Source organism: Aulonocara stuartgranti (genome assembly GCF_965226115.1).
Source record: "Aulonocara stuartgranti genome assembly, chromosome: 19".
Taxonomy (NCBI): Eukaryota; Metazoa; Chordata; class Actinopteri; order Cichliformes; family Cichlidae; genus Aulonocara; species Aulonocara stuartgranti.
In genome coordinates, this window is record NC_138955.1 from 6973141 (window position 1) to 6990267 (window position 17127).

General features: G+C 39.2%; 3 protein-coding genes across 8 annotated transcripts; 1 reads left to right on the plus strand and 2 right to left on the minus strand.

Moving 5' to 3' along the window:
• Positions 1 to 74: 74 nt before the first annotated feature.
• On the minus strand, positions 75 to 2510 carry LOC309695659 (uncharacterized protein). Of its 3 annotated transcripts, none has more exons than XM_082516438.1 (5): positions 2234 to 2510; positions 1974 to 2029; positions 1802 to 1876; positions 1502 to 1594; positions 75 to 1412 (listed from the first exon to the last, which is right to left on the minus strand). In XM_082516438.1, the coding sequence occupies exons 1-5, from the start codon at positions 2271 to 2273 to the stop codon at positions 771 to 773; spliced, it is 906 nt and encodes a 301-aa protein (XP_082372564.1). In that variant the 5' UTR covers positions 2274 to 2510; the 3' UTR covers positions 75 to 770. The 3 variants fall into 3 exon arrangements, with proteins under 3 accessions (XP_082372564.1, XP_082372565.1, XP_082372566.1); XM_082516439.1 differs by having other exon boundaries at positions 1974 to 2043; XM_082516440.1 differs by lacking the exons at positions 1802 to 1876; positions 1974 to 2029.
• Positions 2511 to 3528: 1018 nt separating this feature from the next.
• On the plus strand, positions 3529 to 10442 carry wdr20a (WD repeat domain 20a). Of its 2 annotated transcripts, XM_082517047.1 has the most exons (4): positions 3529 to 3873; positions 5794 to 5976; positions 6410 to 7753; positions 9317 to 10442. In XM_082517047.1, exons 1-4 carry the CDS (start codon positions 3610 to 3612, stop codon positions 9368 to 9370), a joined length of 1845 nt encoding a protein of 614 aa, XP_082373173.1. In that variant the 5' UTR covers positions 3529 to 3609; the 3' UTR covers positions 9371 to 10442. The 2 variants fall into 2 exon arrangements, with proteins under 2 accessions (XP_082373173.1, XP_082373174.1); XM_082517048.1 differs by lacking the exon at positions 6410 to 7753 and having other exon boundaries at positions 3539 to 3873.
• Positions 10113 to 17120, minus strand: mok (MOK protein kinase). 3 transcript variants are annotated; one of them, XM_082517050.1, is made up of 12 exons: positions 16786 to 17120; positions 14992 to 15106; positions 14560 to 14649; positions 14419 to 14489; positions 14252 to 14330; positions 14119 to 14167; positions 13843 to 14021; positions 13512 to 13613; positions 12952 to 13125; positions 12644 to 12803; positions 12374 to 12571; positions 10113 to 12138 (listed from the first exon to the last, which is right to left on the minus strand). In XM_082517050.1, exons 1-12 carry the CDS (start codon positions 16967 to 16969, stop codon positions 12061 to 12063), a joined length of 1479 nt encoding a protein of 492 aa, XP_082373176.1. In that variant the 5' UTR covers positions 16970 to 17120; the 3' UTR covers positions 10113 to 12060. The 3 variants fall into 3 exon arrangements, with proteins under 3 accessions (XP_082373176.1, XP_082373177.1, XP_082373178.1); XM_082517051.1 differs by lacking the exon at positions 16786 to 17120 and adding an exon at positions 16375 to 16755; XM_082517052.1 differs by lacking the exon at positions 16786 to 17120 and adding an exon at positions 16337 to 16755.
• Positions 17121 to 17127: the final 7 nt, after the last annotated feature.

The following is a 17127-nucleotide window of genomic DNA, read 5'->3' on the forward strand; positions in this document are numbered from 1 at the left end:
AAAAGCAAAGTTCAGCAAGAAATCTCAAATGTAAACTTGTTTTTTGCCCTCTGTCACAGTCCTCCTTTTAGTTACTTTTTTTTAATGAAATGTAATGAAACCTTCACTGAGCTGCCAGGCACAACTATATAATTATCCATTACTGCCACCTGCTGGTTGGAGGGGTAAGTATATTACCAAAGTTTCATGACAATATGCATAAAATATCTGTTACAGCAATAACTGTTTGGCAAAACCATTTTTATACACTCACTCTCTTTTAGAGGGTCAAAAGTAGAAGACAATAGACTGACAAGGCCAGGTGAGCCTAGTTTCCCTGTTACTCAAACCTAAGGAGTCAAATCAACATAACCATCTGGTTAAAAGGAAGGAATGCACAGACCAGCACAACACCAAAAGGCCATGTTTTGCTAAAACCCTTTAAGTAAAGCTAAAGGTTTGCACTTAAAATCACATATTAACTGTTTGAGGTAACATTACATTGTTCAAATGCTTACTGACCTAACTGCAGACACTCATTGAACCTCCATGAACCACTGGAGACTTAAATATTTTACTTTATTCATTCATTTGGATTTAAGCAGCTCATTTGAACAAAAATTAGGTTTTGATGAGTCACCTGTGACTAAATTTTAAGCAAGTGATAACCAAATGCCACCTTAACGATCAGGAGGTGCTCAAAGTTAACTATTCATGAATAAACAGAGTGCAATTCCAAATAACTATTTACAGTATTTCAGTCCACCTTAAATCTCAACTGTTAAAGAACTCTAACATGGTTCAGATGCAGAATTGTTTCCTTCTTGTTCATCGTCCATGTTGAAGACACACTGCTTCTTCCTGTGTCCCAACTCAATCATGTCTGTTCCAGGGAGACTCAGCTTTCTCTTGTACAGAGATCCAAGGTTACACAAGCAGGGAGATCTCTCAGAGAAGCAACCCAGCATGTGAGATGAACTCCCCTCCACTGAGCTTTGAGGTTTAGGTGGGTGAAGTGTGGAGGATCTTGTAATACGCAAGCCTGAATCATCAAGCTGCAATTCCATATCAGAGATTTGTCTGTGTGTTACTGAATCAGTTACCCTTTCTTCTGGAAGATTTTTACAAGCATCCCTGTCACTGTTAGAGGGAAGAGTGTCCAGTTCGCAGACCAACCGGTCAGAGTCACTTCCACATTTCATCTGGACATCCAGAAGATTCGGCTGTTCTCTCAGACAGTCTCTCTTGTCATTTTTTGTCCCTTCTCTGAGGGCAACAGAAGCAGAGTGATTACAGATACATCGCCTGCTTCGGCCCGAGAGTTGACATCCTCCTTTTCCACCACCTTTTGCCTGCTGCCTCGATTGCCTGCTGGAGACATTGACATTTGACTCGTCAGAATCCTCAGAGCTCCCATCGTACGGGTCCAAATCCTACAATCATAACAAGCGCACACATTTTAATTCATGATCAGCAATGTGCATTTTCAACACAAATGGATGAATGAGAGGAGAGTGCATACCAAAGAATAACAGCCATGCCTTTCTGCAGGCTTAAGCGTTAATGGCAACGCCCTCCTTGAGGCACCACTCTCTGGTGCACTGCTCACACATCCCTAAACACAACCACCAGAGGTTCAACATCAATAAGTTGGCAGTTATTTTTACAAAGATCGGTGCATGTCTGGCTTTATATGTTAAATGATCACTAAAACTGTTTTTCCCCTACTATTTGAAAAATGCTTAAACTATACTATATACTTCCAAATTTGCTTATTATGTCAGTGTGCATGTATTGCCCAATTGATGAATTCAAGCAGTACCATGGTACTGGTGTCGGACCATCTTGGACTGATTTCAGAGTCAGAATCTGTGCTGGACTCCATGTTGCACATCTCCTAACAAAAAACAAAGGTCATACTAGTCCAACAGTATGCAAGTGGTCTAAGAAGAATGCAGAGCACCTGCAGATGGGCATTGGGTAAGTATTCTTACCATGTAATTTAAAGTAAGCTGGTCCATACTGCTGGGTGCTTGTCTATCAGTGCTGTCTGAATGTAGAAAACTATATGTAGGTTACATTGCAATAATGATTAAATCAAAAGACAGCCAATAACATATACAGGTGATTTATTTATTTTATTTATTTGGAAAAGATTGTGCACATGTTACGTTGACACCACAAATGAAAATGAATTAACTAGGAAAATACCACGTCTAAGGAGAAAAAACAATTAAATAGTAATCACTGATACCTGGAAGTGGACGTTGTGTTCTTCTTCTTCTGTGTGCCATGACATTTGGCGCGTGAAACAAATTTTCTTTGGAAATAACGCAAATAAGTCGAGATAAGATGGTCAGGAATGCTGGCAGCTTAATTAAAGAGCAGGTGCCTTGAATAAGAAACAGCCAAGTGTGGCCACAGTCAGGTGAGCAGTCTACACAACTGCACTGTCACAAGTTTTAAACACCACAGACTTGGCTAATTTCAAGATTGTGACAAAATAATACGTCCGGTTGTTGCTTTTTCAAAATAAAACGTGTACCGGTCCTGCGTTTTTTTAAGTTTTAAAGCTTATTCTAACTAAAATGTAAACATATATTTTTTTTGTATGAAATATATATTGTAAACTGTACTTTAAGAAAACAAAAACAGCAACTTGATCATAAGCTTAAACGTGTGGTTGATCGAGTAGTAACTTACTATATATTTATATATAAACAGTGCAAATATCTAAAACTTGTATTTTTTTATTTTTCAAAATGTATTTTTTTATTTTTTTTTAATACAATCAAGCCTAGTTTATGGGAGCTTGTTTCCGTCTCTGAAAAAAACTAAAAACAACAAAAATAACATAAATAACATAAATAAACCTCCTTCCATCAGGAAGGAGGTTCTGCAGCATCCGGTCCCGTACCAGCAGACTGAGAGACAGCTTTTTCCATCAGGCCATCAGACTGCTGAACACGTCATAGACACCTCACCTTAACTACTGGAACTTCAACATTATGTATTGCTGTACAGTAATGCCACTGTTTTGAACATGTCTCAACTCTGTATATTTTTATATATTTATTTATTGTTTACTCTATTTAATTTGTAAAATATGTGTACACACACACACACACGTAGAAAAATATTTAGTATACACATCCAGAAATGCATATACTATTATATATTGTACATATATTTATTAGTTTCAGATGTAGCCATTCTTGTATTTTGCTTGTTTACATTATTGTATTTTGCACAACTCTGTTGCTTGTGAAGCTCGCACACAAGAATTTCACTCACATGTACTGTACCAATGTACCTGCACATGTGATATGACAATAAAAGTGATTTGATTTGATTTTGATTTGATAAATAAACTTATTCCTGAGTATTTGAAATTTCGAGATATGTAAATGTTCACTCACGGGCGAAAATTAAAATCAAAATTAAAATCTGTGGCTGAATCAAACTTCTGTGTTAAGTTGATAATGCAAGGTCTTAGATAAAGCTGTCACAACTTGTTGAAACCAGTCGCATCCCTTCCACCAGTTCCACCGTGAGCCGTTGGGGGGAACGGGAGAGTCGGAACGGCCGCTCACATCCGTGCGTAAGATCCGGCCTGGGGGAAAGGGATGAATGTTAATTTCAAAGATGGCGGCGGAGGGAGGAGGGAAGGAGATGAACGAAATTAAAACTCAGTTCACCACTCGGGAAGGCGTCTACAAACTTCTCACTCACTCCGAATACAGCCGTCCTAATAGGGTGCCTTTCAATTCACAAGGCTCCAACCCCGTCAAGGTCTCTTTCGTGAACGTCAACGACCAGTCAGGCAACGGCGACAGGATCTGTTTCAATGTGGGCCGTGAGCTCTACTTCTACATCTACAAAGGCGTTAGAAAGGTAGCATGCTAATGTGGCTTATGCCTGAGGAAATTCGCTATGCTGCAAGTTAAAATGCCACAGTGCTGTGTGAGGTGTTGCAGGAGTTTAGGCGTGTCAAGTCACTCTGACAGGTGCTTGACTTTGAAATTAGCTGGCAGCTAGCTACTTAGCTCAAAGCTAGCCTATTAGTTAGCTAGCCAGCGTAACTGGCTAACGTTAGCAAGCCAGTAGCTACCCCGAGGCCAGGGGCTAAAACTCCCGTCTCCTATCCGTCACTCTCTTTACACTTGATGGCGGGTTTTTGTAGTTTTGCAAATATCATGTTGGTGAAGTTGACCTACTGTAACGGTTCAAGTTGACAGAGCTTAAATGGTGTTTATAACGGGCTTGGTTTGTAATAAAACTGTCCGTGTCAGCATTGACAGATTTACGTTGCCACCCTTGACACCTGTAGAAGACCTTTTGACTGACAGATATCGACAATCACGGTGATGCGGATTCATGTGGCTAACTGCTGCCGTAATGGCACTCTGATTTTGGCTTAAGAATTCTTCTTGAGAGGCTGAGCTAATCAAACTGAGCTGATTTGGTATATTTTTGGTATTTAATAACAATCAATGGGCACATAGTGTTATTGTGATCTGCTACCCCATAGTTGAGCATAATGTGGAAATCACATAGCAATTAATATGAATACAGGTCTTCGCTGTCATTGAGTATCAAAATTAACTGTCCACGTTACTGTTGATAAAAAATATGTTGTCGCACCTTAATGTGGTTATTAACGGATACCTGATTTGACATCACAGATTGAATGAGCTCTTTGTTCAATTGAACCTGCGTATAAAAGCATTTTCCATATTTACACACAAACATGTCATGTGTAGCCATTTTTTTTTCAGAGGGAAATAGTTGTATCCTGGTTGAAGGTCTGCCATATATTTGAGCTGTTTGAAGCAATTGGGAAAAGGAAAAAACTCGTGTGACCTCAGGGTTTTTAATATGTGCAAGTTAACATAGTTAGAAAATGTTAAATGCCAGGTTACTACACAGTTGGCAATTACTTCAAGTCATATATTTTGGAAGGCTTGGTAAGTAAGAAATGTATTCTGATATATTGTAGCAGACATACTTTTTGAAAACAAAAAACACAAACTAGAAATGTACAGTAGCTAGAGTTGTACAGTAGCCATCACTGTTGGCACATACTGGTTTTTGGAAAACATCTGCATGTCAGCCCTCAAGCCAATGTGTAATACAGCAGGTATGTTTAGTTGTATTGTAACATGATGAAGTTTTCTTTCAGCCTTTGTTTCTGCCATTGTGAGGCAGAAGTCTTGTGATTTTGTACTTTTTAGTGGACTCTTGATCAAGACCTCCATTGACACGTTTGCTCTTTGAGGCAAGACAAAAACAGTCGCATGTCATGGAAATGGAGGAACCCCTGAGTCATCACCTTACCCTGAAAAGAATTTTCCGTTCTACCAGTTGTTCAAACTGTTAATCATTAACAAATTTAACTGTTGTGTTATATTAACTGTCTGCAATGTATTTACTGCAGCTTCTTTACAGTAGTATAATACTGTTTCCTTAAAATGGCTAAAACAACTGCTTTTTGATCAGTTTCTCTATAGAGAAAAGGCATGCCCTTGCTCTTCATGCTCTTCTGTGTGTTTTTCAATGTTTAGTATTTTGCTTCCAGGCACTTGTCTTATACGCGGTTCAAGATGCTTGATTTAAAACGCACTGCCTCAGTCTTAAAGGTTTGATAGTTTGATATAAAACACGGCACTCTCAGCTGCTATGGTTTATTACTGGTAGTGTGACTAAGTATAGACTTTGCCATGCAGTAGAGTAGTTGGGCATTTTAGATATTTGAAGGTTGCTGCAATCTGTATGCATTCATTCCCCCCTTGCAATCTCGGTCTCTGTTTTCAGGCCGCTGACTTGAGCAAGCCCATAGACAAGCGCATTTACAAGGGAACGCAGCCCACGTGTCATGACTTCAACCACCTCACAGCTACAGCAGAGAGCGTGTCCTTGCTGGTGGGTTTCTCAGCAGGACAGGTACAGCTCATTGACCCTATCAAGAAGGAGACAAGCAAGCTCTTCAATGAGGAGGTAAGTCTAAAGGACACAGGTTGGAATAACATCTATGTACTATTTTTGTAGTACTGTTTAAGGTTGCACCTTACCGTCACCGTACATATTTTTTTTTAGGAACCAGGAAGTGACAATATGGTGCTTGCATGTCATCCAATCCCACAGAATTGATTATCTTCTACTCCACAATTAATTTACAACTGATAAGATTTTTTGTGTGATTAATGCATTGATATTCTTATGTATTTAATGCATCTTAATGAAAAAAAAAGTCAAGTAAAAATTACTAATAACATTACCAAATGGCCCAAAGCTTGTTGTATTAAAAACTTAAAGCTTGTTGAGCATACCAACGTCAATTTTACTGTATTAAAATTATTATTTTTTGTCTTCCCCTTCTCTTCTGCTCTCTCCTGCCTCTCAAACCTCAACCTATTTTTTCTCCTGACAGAGATTAATAGACAAGTCCAGAGTAACATGTGTGAAATGGGTGCCAGGCTCAGAGAGTCTGTTTCTAGTGTCTCATGCCAGTGGGAATATGTACCTGTACAATGTGGAGCATACCTGCGGCACCACAGCGCCACACTACCAGCTACTCAAACAGGGAGAGAATTACTCTGTGCACACTTGCAAGAGTAAATCCACGAGGAACCCTCTCCTTAAATGGACTGTAGGAGAGGGAGCTCTGAATGAGTTTGCCTTCTCTCCAGATGGGAAGTTCCTCGCCTGTGTAAGCCAAGACGGCTTCCTACGGGTGTTCAACTTTGATGCTGTTGAGCTTCACGGCACCATGAAGAGCTATTTTGGTGGTTTGTTGTGCGTGTGCTGGAGCCCTGATGGAAAATATATAGTTGCGGGTGGAGAGGACGATCTAGTGACTGTGTGGTCGTTCTTGGACTGCAGGGTCATTGCTCGAGGTCACGGCCACAAGTCGTGGGTGAGTGTGGTGGCTTTTGACCATTACACCACAAGTGTGGAGGAGAGCGACCCGATGGAGTTCAGTGGCAGCGATGAGGACTTCCAGGATCAGATGATCCACTTTGGACGAGACCGGGCCAACAGTACACAGTCTCGACTTTCTAAGCGTAACTCCACAGACAGCCGGCCTGTTAGTGTTACATACCGGTTTGGCTCAGTGGGGCAGGACACTCAGCTGTGCCTATGGGACCTCACTGAGGACATCCTTTTCCCGCATCTTCCCCTCTCACGGACACGGACACATACTAATGTGATGAATGCTACCAGCCCTCCTGCAGGTGCTACAATAATCACTAACACCTCTAGTAACACTACTAATGGAAACAACAGTGGTGCCAATACTCCTGGCATTAACTCCATCGCTACTACTTTACCACGTTCCAACAGCCTTCCCCATTCTGCTGGCACCACAACAACGACGGCAAACAATACCAACAAAGCCAGCAGTGGCGGTGGAATCAGTAGTGGTATTATGGACAGCGCCATCGCTACAGGTGTGAGTAAGTTTGCTACACTGTCACTCCATGATCGGAAGGAGCGCCACCACGAGAAGGACCACAAACGCAACCACAGCATGGGTCACATCAGCAGCAAGAGTAGCGACAAGCTCAACCTGCTGACAAAAACCAAAACAGACCCTGCCAAGACTCTGGGCACTCTGCTGTGCCCGCGCATGGAGGACGTGCCCCTCCTCGAGCCCCTCATCTGTAAAAAAATAGCACACGAGAGACTGACTGTACTCATATTTTTAGAGGACTGTTTAGTGACTGCTTGTCAGGAGGGATTTATTTGCACATGGGCGAGGCCAGGCAAAGTGGTAAGTTCTTTTTAATGTAGGAAATGGGAGGAAATTTGAAATGATGGCGCTTATGAGTCGATAAAGCAGTTAAGAAACTAAACTTATTTTGAACGCATACGTTAAACTGTGGATATTTGGAATACGATTTATAGCTTTTATAGTCAAATTGCCACTGAAGTAATAAACATAAGTTATAAGACTTGGTTTAATGTACACCTGCTTTCCAATGCCCAAGTTTCAGTGGGAGAAAAAAAACATCCTATGCTATGACAATACAGTTTGTGGTTATATAATAAGATAGAATTTTCTGTGGACCTGTCAGGTGAAGGAAGACATAAGATGTATTCATTGGTTCGCCATAATGATCTCGCAATGCATAGCCAACAAGTCATTTGCATATGTGGTCACATTCAGAGGGTTATGGTTGGGTTCTTGTCATCAGATGCATTTCCCGTTCAGCAAGATGGTCAAATTTCATCAAGCTCAGACACTCTCAAATCTCGTGCACACTTGTTTTTGCTTTTTTCGTTTTTATCTCTTAGAGTTTTTATTTCCCATTAGCAAAGCAATGATCAAATCATGCAGGTGATATAAGCAGCTTCTCCGTTATTGCTAGTGCTGTCTGTTGATTTCTACAGTTAAAATGACTTGCCATTAGTGACACTTACTTTGTTAATTCTGTAAAGGCTCCATTTAAGCTGTCTCTTGGTTAATGTGCTTTCTTCAGTCCACTGACTTTTTTGTGATGAAGACATTATCACTCTGCAACCACTATTTATGTTGATTTTTGTTGCCCAGAAGACAATTATCTATCAAATTAACATTTTGAGCAAGTGAATTTTGTGGTGTCGGTATGTTTGAGCTGTGATATCAGTTATCAACATTAGATCTTATTTTCAGGTTTGAGATGCAGGTTGTGAACAGGTTGGCTTAATCATTGTTAGTCTTCATTAAAGCTGCGACCAGTTTAGGCCAGCTGATCGGAGACCTAAACTGAAACTGTTTGGATTTGATAAACTGCTATTGAATCCCAACCCTGCTCATATTTCACCCTTTATGCTAATAGCTCTGTATTTGCCCAGGCTCTCTGCACTTCCCCACACGCTTACAGCAAAATATGTTTGTGCACACTTGCATATCCAGAATTGCACATATAGTCTGGAATATGCAGCATAACTAAAAGTCTACTTTGTATTGAAAAGACATATGGTTAAAAAATGCTTTAATGCTGAGGCTGTGGAAAAGTTATTTTTTTAATACAAAACCCACGGCTACAGAGAAGTGTGCTGTGTTAAGGATCCAGGTGCATTGTAATAAAATGTCAAATGTTCATAAAGGTCCCATCAGGAGGGTCATAAGGCTAGTTATAAAGTGAAGTGCCTTTATCGCGGATGTTATTACACCAAGCATTTATTTAAACCGCTGTGCACAGGCTCTTCATTTCTTGCATCGGTTGGAATATGGAAAGATGGGACGCATTTTCTAATGAGCTGTTTGTTGTTTGATTTTTTTTTTTTTTCCTTTCTTTGCTTCAGTATGTGGACTTTCCCAATGCAAATCTCCTTGTTTTCCTTTTTTCAGGGTTTATTGTCATCCCAAAACCAAGCCAGCTCTCCCAGTGGAACAGTAGTATAGCCACAATATTTCTGCTGCTAAAGAACCCTGCAACCCAGAGTCTGATGCTGCTCTTCACCCTGCAAGCATTGCAAGTTTTCCTTTTCTTTTCTACCCCTCCCTCTCCCAGTTTTGTTAATGGCTTTTCTGTTGTTTTTTGTTTTATCACTCACTCGACCTAGAGAAGGAATGGAACAGGAAAAGGTGTGGTGCAATTGTGGACTATTGTGCTTTTGTTCTCGAGTTTTAATACATTTTAGAATTCTTTTTTTAAATCTTTTTTTTGTTTGTTTGTGCGTGTGTGTTTGCGTGCGTGTGCGCGCGTGTCAAATCTCATTAGGCTTTTCTGGAATTAATGCTTGGCTTTGTTAGATGCAAACCAGACAACTGTGGCTTGAGACTAAAGGGATAGTTCATTTAATTTTCATAATCATCTTTTTTATTTTAATGTTGTCATTTAACCCAACTCAGGGTTACTGACTAAAATATGAACTTTAGAAGAACTATCCTTTTATGACCAAGTGCGTAAGCATCTGAAATTTTTGCATCCATCCACATTCACCCACCACTTCTCTTTTCTTGAATAGAATCTCCCCGTTGATGACTTTGCACTGATTTTTGTTAGCTACTTTGTCGTTTTTTTGTTTTATAACTTCTCTAATGAAACAAAAAAAAAGAGTTGAGGATTGCCTGGTTCCACTTGGCTTTACCATCCTCAGTCTTGAATTCTGAATCTATATAGCTGGATGCTGCAATCATAGTCTTTTTAAAGAAGAAAAAAAAAAGGTTTGCACTTAAATTAGTTTATAGAAGAATATGGCTTTACATTTTTTGGGTGTGCTCAGAACTCACAGATGGCTAACAGTAGGTCAAGAAAATGATAAAAAAAATACAATTAAAACCTTTATCTATTGAGCATTTATTTTAATATTATTTCAGATTTAAATCTGCTCTGTATCATAATGTGTATATTGTAATTAATTGATTTGATGGGGGCCTAAGCAAACTACCATTACTCCAGTGGAAGTTTTGTCATTGATAGTTATATTTCTAAAGTATACATATTAATAATATTAAAATAATCTTGAATACACTGTTTGCCGTTTTCATTCATTCCTGCACTCACGCCTAATTCATTTGGTATAACAAAAAGCTGTAATGTGTGTTGTGTGGAATTTCCAGTGGAAGTCTGGCAGATACTTGAATCTTAATGCTGCTCAACTTCAGAACTGCTGTTTTTAATTTATTTTATTATTTTTCTCCAGATTGAAATTTTAACTAATGAAAGACGAAAAACAGACAAACACAACAAAGGAGGAGGCTTTTCCATTTGACAGTTATGCATTTTTAATGCACTGATAATAATGCCATAAGTGACCCCTGCATTAGATGGAAAGCTGATGGAGCTTAAATTACCCACTTTCTCATCAGTTTATTCTGTCAGCACGTCAGGAGTTTGTCGATAATATGCGAGCTTTGAGCAGTGGTTAATACAACATTATACAAATGGTGCTTGATGAGTTTTTCTTTTTACTCCAGTAATGTTTCACAATGATGTGCAGACTGAGTCACAGTCTGATTTAAAGAGCTCACAGCTCTGAGAGAAATGAAAAGCAACAGTCCCTCGAGCGAAGGGGTATGGAGGTACTGGCCAAGCTACATTTTTGCATCCAACAAACATTCAAATATCCTTTTTAAACCTAATCTGCAGTCAGTTTTTAAGCATAACTGTGCAAAATCTGTTTCCAACCACAACACTGATGCTGAGGACTGTTTTAAGTTCTTGTTCTTGACATTTGTACAGGAAGACTGGGCTTTTTAAAAAATTGTTTATTTCAAGGACTTCCATCACATCTCTAGAAATAAAAAAAAAAAAAAAATTAACACCACCTCTGAATGTTTTCACATTTATTACTTTTTACAACTTTGAATCCCAGCAGATTAATCAAAGCTACTGTGTGGAATGTGAAGATTTCCAGGTAAGGTAGTGCACTCTCCAACTGGACCTCTCCTATCTTACTGGGGGGGAATTCCCTGATCTCAGGTTTTCCTCAAAAATATTTATGTCAGCTTCTGGAAAAATATGAGTCAACAAAGTTAGTGGAGATTTGTTTGAAATGTCCCTTTGTCTTTAAAAAAAAAAAAAACCCAGCTGTTGAAACTTCCAGAGTATTACAGTGAAGTCAAACTATAATTATATAGAGGCAGTCTCAGTCTCATTCAAGTAACGTTTTAAACTTCTAAAAGTGGTTTTTGTAAAAATAGCTGGGAGGTCAGAGCAGGGTAGCAAATTGAAGACATCTGTGTGCACTTTTCTTTTTTGGGGGGGGGATGTTAAAATTGGCTTAATCATTTGATTCAAAGTTGTACAATAATAAAGCTCAAGCCCAAGTGGCTGCTTTTTGCAGGTGTCGTATTGCTTTACAAGAAGTTCCCACTGTACAGTGTGTTCAATTTTTAAGAGTAAAACTAAACCTCCATGCTCTTAATCCGCGGCATTAAAGAATATGCCGTTTATGAATTTCAGTTGTCAGTTTGCAGTTGAGATAACAGGTTTTATGGTCTTCTGTGACTCGCGTCTCAAGCACAGTTGTGATGTTTTACAGACGTGTCTTCTCAAGTTATCCATTTCAGTACAGGTCTAGCCAGTAGCTTTATTTTTTCTTTCTTTTTTTTTTCTTCTTAATGTAATACTTCCTCTTTTTTGGCTCTCAGCAGCCTCCATGTTTTCTATCCAGAGGTGGCATATAGTAGGTCTTGAAAGCTGCATGGTGTGAGTCATCCCGGGGCTGTGAAGAGAGTAGATGCAGCCAAATGAAAGGCCATATCAAAAAGCATCATCAGGGCACTTGGTTAGTGGTATTAATTTGATTCTTCACATTTTTTTCTAGTGACCATTAATATGCCTTTTGTTTTTTTATTTTACTGCATTTGTGTAATGCTCTTGGTAGATGTTATTCCCAGAAGGTATAATGAAGAATTCAAAAATGTGAAAATCCTGGTGTCTGTCATACTGGTGTTTACCTTGGCCAACTGTGACTGGCACTTTTTGGATGTGATAGTTGGCAGTGTGCCTCTGTGAGTGACTGTAAATGCAGGCATAGTGGAGACTGGGAAGGAGATCTGCGGTCCCGGTACAACCACGTTGAGCTTGGGCAGCTCTGCTGGATAATGAGGGATGTTCCGTCGGATGAGGGTGTCTGCTACATGCTTCATGTTGTGCTGGAAATAGAGAAAGTATCAGATGTAATTTGGTGGATTTTATTGGAGCCAACTTTTAGAGCTTTAGCTTACACTCATTAAAGGTGTTTGTCTTGTGTGTCTCCCTCTCAGTTGTTTCCCAACTCGAGCTGGTCGACAGATATGGTCAACTGAGTTTTGTGTCACACAACTTCCGATTACATCCATAGTCCCAGAAACTCTGTGAAGACTCTCGGCCTTCTTATCTGCCATCCTAGGAGAAGAAACACAAGAGCATATTTATTTAAAACCCTTAAGCAATACACTCAAACTGTGACTTTGACACTAAGGAAGGCTATAATTTAACTTCTGGAAAATATTAGTTATCAGTTAAGATACATAAATACAATTAAGCACTTCACCTTATTTCCCTAAAGTATGTGTGCCTTAGGGCTGTTTCAGCAGCGATTCGTTCATCGGGGTCATAGGCAAGCATTTGATAGAGGAGAGACAGAGCTGGAGCTGGGCATCTGGGGACTAACCATGAGATGCCAGTGCCTTTTTTTGGAGGGAAGTTGAAATGCATCGCTCTAGACCTGCACAGACATTACAACACCGGGACAAGCATAGCTGAGCACATTAAACTTCTGTACTGATTAGCTGATTTTTTTGTGTAATAACCTTAGCATATTTAATGAAGCCATGCAGAATTTTGTGATAATTGGAGTGGGTATAAATTTGTGTGTGTAATTTGGATGAAGTTTGTAACAGAGTTTAAATGTATTTTCAGCCCTAGCTCCCACCCTAGTGTACTTGGAGTACTTCATTACATTTCTTAAAGTTGTAAAAAAAATAAGCTGAATCTAAAATATTTATACAGTTCAAGCATTAATGGAAGGACCTGTATTCACAATTTATTTGTGCCGCTTTCGGTCACATGTAATTACCATAATGAACTGTAATAAACATAATGACCACCTACTGCTTGAACTTTTGGAGCAGACTTTGATCTGGTGTTCCCAAAATATCATGAATCTTGGCAATCTGGTCCAACTCGTTGGTTCCAGGGAAGAGAGGATTCAAGCTGAAACACACAGGTATTATTGACACAGCAAAGCCATTCACACAGGTTTCATTTCACATTTGTTTATGCTGGGGGTGGGAAGACAGGAGGTCGAATTACACAGAAAGCTGAGAATGCAAAGAAGGGCAAAGGCAATGCTCTTGTACAAGGAATGAAGTTTAATTGAAATGCAATGTCCTCTAGCCAAACTTCAAGTATTACAGGTGAAATTCTGTGCTGCACAGGATACCTCATGATTTCAAAGAAGACACAACCGGCGCTCCAAATGTCCATCTTGAGGCTGTAATACCCGTCAGTGAGCAGGCACTCTGGGGCTCTGTACCAGCGTGTGGAGATGTACTCTGTGTGCGGGGGCTTTGAGTACACGCTCCGACACGAGCCAAAATCGCCAAGCTTCAAAATGTTTTGCTGCAAGTTGCACAAATATATGTTAAAAATGACACTGAAAATAAAAGTGCAACTATTACATTCTTGTAAGTCTGATTACTGCAATGATGCATCTCACCTTTATAAGAATGTTTTCTGGTTTTACATCTCTGTGAAAGATCCCACAGCTATAAAAGAGAACACAGCCTCAGGATACCCAAATAATGCCTTTATTTAATCATTTCATGTGAACTTGAGTGTTTCCTTTTTACCTGTGCATGTGTTCAAGCGACTTGCAGAGCTGGTACATGTAGTGCTTTACTGTATGTTCGGGCAGAGGTGTTTTTCTTCCTGCAAGGAATAAAAACTGTTTTGATCCTTAAACAGCTACAAAGTGAGCCTAAAAGTTAAAGTGACTCCCTGCCAGATTTAAACTTACCTTGTATATACTCATAGATATTCATTTCCATCAGCTCACAAATCAAAGATACCCTTCCAGTTTCCTTGTCACTGAAACATTTTGTTAAATTAACATGACGTACCATATCATACATTTAACTACGTGACAGGCAACACTTACAAAATCAGTTCATGTAGCTGGACAATATTTGCATGAGGGCTCAGTCTCTTCATTGCCTGGACTTCCCGCAGATTGTTGGCCTGCTCAAGACTTAACAACAGAGTAAACCATTAGCACATTTAATATGACAGAGGATGTACTTTTTTTTTCTTTTCTTTTTTTTTTTTAGCTTTTATTGCGATAATACAGGAACTCTGGGAGGGAGTGCAGAGGAAGACACTCAGTAAATGGCCTTGGGGCGATACCCCTACATATATGGGTTGCTTTCTTAATTCAGTGAGCTACACCAGGCTTACCAGATTTAATGACCGTAATTGGTGCATTATTGTGAACAGAATACTCAACTGCTGACTTATGTATCAATTGCCCTTACAAAGCAGAGTATGGGGGAACTGCACATTACTAACTGACAGCTAGTTCCAGAGTACATACCTGTTTATTGTCTGCTTCATGGCTTTACATGCATAAAACTTCCCATCTTTTAAGCTCTGAGTTTTCAGGACCTCTGAAAATGTGCCTTCCCCAATTTTCTTGATTATTTTGTAGCCTGCAACAATTCATAAAAAAGACATATAAAAGGTTTTCAAAAAACAAGAATACATTATTTCTCATATTAATATTATGAATAATTTAAATTGTGTGTGTAATTGCACAGGAAAAAAACAAGTCTGCCTAATCTAGAGGGGAATCCTGTGCTCCACAGACAGTAAAAACTAGAACACGCCCCATTGGACAATAAAGCCCATGATAATTTTGGTGGGAGACAAGGAGCTGTCATTCTCTAATTTATAGCCCTCAACATCCAATTGAAGACATTTTGTCTTAAAACTGTGAGAAAACAATGAAGACTATTAATTTATCAAACATGTAAGTTGGTATAAAATCTTTCTTTTTCATACATCCAACAGTCAAAAACCCAAAGATAGTCAGTGTGTTATGAATGCAGAGGTCAACCTATTACCCATATAGAAACTAGGGTCTTTCAGAATTTGTTACTTACAAATGTAGCTTTAATTTTAATGATTTTAACTAACTGGTAATAACTATTTTACTCCTTCTATCACTTCTCTCCACCCTGCCTGAACTCTCTTGGTCACCTCTTGGTCACTGCTCCTTGCTTTGGACGCTTGATCCCAACTCATCTACCTTCACTACCTCTACTCCTTGCATCCTCATCTTTTGTACCAACTCATTTTGTATAACAAAAGCTGTAACGTCTGTAGTATGGAAATGTCAAAAGTGGAAGTCTCGCCTTTTGTATCTGTCTTTTTCTAATTCACACACATAATAAATACACGAAAGAACCCACAAGAGCAAAATCACTTCGTGTCGTCTATAAAGGAGATTTACTTTTGTGTGACTGCAGCTTTGACAATCTGTATAGCTAAATTCAAACCAGATAACATCATTTTTTAATGCTCTTTCTTGCTAAGAAAGCTGATTTTTAATGTCTTAACTATCCAAAATTAATAAGAAAAGTATTTTTTAATATATAGGCTGTCTATTTTTATTTTTTTATTTTAATTACTGACTACTGTTTATAGTCTCTCTCTCTGTCTCGCTGCATGTCTGGCAATAGAAATGGCAAATACGGGCGGGCGTGTAGGTCAACTCTAACGTTACCAATTATCGGTATAATGCTGATTTAATGTATGGGGAAAAACATATAACTAACAATAACATTTATTTAGTCAGTTACAGTTAAAACAGCTCATAGTTAGCAAATACATAAAAGACATTTGTAAAGAAACGTAATCGATGTGTAACCCAGACAGACCTGTCATCACTCCGCTCAGCTCCTAACTAGTTACTTACGATGCATTCCTTTGAGTTTTAGACACCACTTATGCGTCGACTATCCACAACATGCATATGTGGATGCTTCATTTCGCTCATAAGTTTAAAAAAAAAAAATATATATATATATATTTTTTTTAGCGTACTGTTGCGTCAAAAGGACATTGAAGTCGCATTGAGGGTGCTAGCCTAGCGCCGTTAGCGTGAATCCTGTTAGCTGACCGTCGCCCTGGTAACGGAGCACGCCTTCGCCCTCCACTTTGACCTGAAGGAGGAAACTGGAAACTCTAGCTGCTTCCCTCACATCAGTCCGAACATGGTTTGAATTAAAAGAAACAACAAAATATGGCCTGTCACGTATGAAAAGTGCCACTCGAGCTGAATTATTCGCAGCAGGCCCAGATATATAGCTGCAAATCGATTTCTTACCTTTTTTCAAGAGATGAATGGCAGCTGCTAGTTCGGATGCTTTTTCGTTAAGATGCGGGTTGTTATTCTGCATGTCCGCAATATTCCCCCTCTTAATCCAGTCGGTGTTAGGTGGTGATTTGTACTCATTTCGAAAGCTTGCCCTGTTTTTTACGTCAATGAGCCAGTTTGAGTAGTGCATCATTGTTGCACATTTATTGGTAAAATCTAGACCATTAGCTTAAAAGCATACAGAAACAAGTCCCGTTGGAGCAAAGCAGCCGCTTCACCTACATTCATATAACAAGAATAACGTTACCAGATAAGAGTCCTATTCACTCACGACCACTGTGCGCAAAAGGC

Excerpts from the sequence above, each read along its gene's own strand:
- LOC309695659 (XM_082516438.1), bottom strand. The coding sequence starts at position 2,273 with ATGGCACACAGAAGAAGAAGAACACAACGTCCACTTCCAG. Across the intron at positions 2,030-2,233 it reads AACACAACGTCCACTTCCAG|ACAGCACTGATAGACAAGCA; the intron begins GTATCAGTGATT and ends TTCTACATTCAG. Across the intron at positions 1,595-1,801 it reads GGTCCGACACCAGTACCATG|GGATGTGTGAGCAGTGCACC; the intron begins GTACTGCTTGAA and ends GGTTGTGTTTAG.
- wdr20a (XM_082517047.1), top strand. The coding sequence starts at position 3,610 with ATGTTAATTTCAAAGATGGCGGCGGAGGGAGGAGGGAAGGAGATGAAC. Across the intron at positions 3,874-5,793 it reads TCTACAAAGGCGTTAGAAAG|GCCGCTGACTTGAGCAAGCC; the intron begins GTAGCATGCTAA and ends CTCTGTTTTCAG. Across the intron at positions 5,977-6,409 it reads GCAAGCTCTTCAATGAGGAG|AGATTAATAGACAAGTCCAG; the intron begins GTAAGTCTAAAG and ends TTCTCCTGACAG.
- mok (XM_082517050.1), bottom strand. The coding sequence starts at position 16,969 with ATGATGCACTACTCAAACTGGCTCATTGACGTAAAAAACAGGGCAAGC. Across the intron at positions 13,126-13,511 it reads CTGCTCCAAAAGTTCAAGCA|GTCTAGAGCGATGCATTTCA; the intron begins GTAGGTGGTCAT and ends ATGTCTGTGCAG. Across the intron at positions 12,804-12,951 it reads ACATACTTTAGGGAAATAAG|GATGGCAGATAAGAAGGCCG; the intron begins GTGAAGTGCTTA and ends TTCTTCTCCTAG.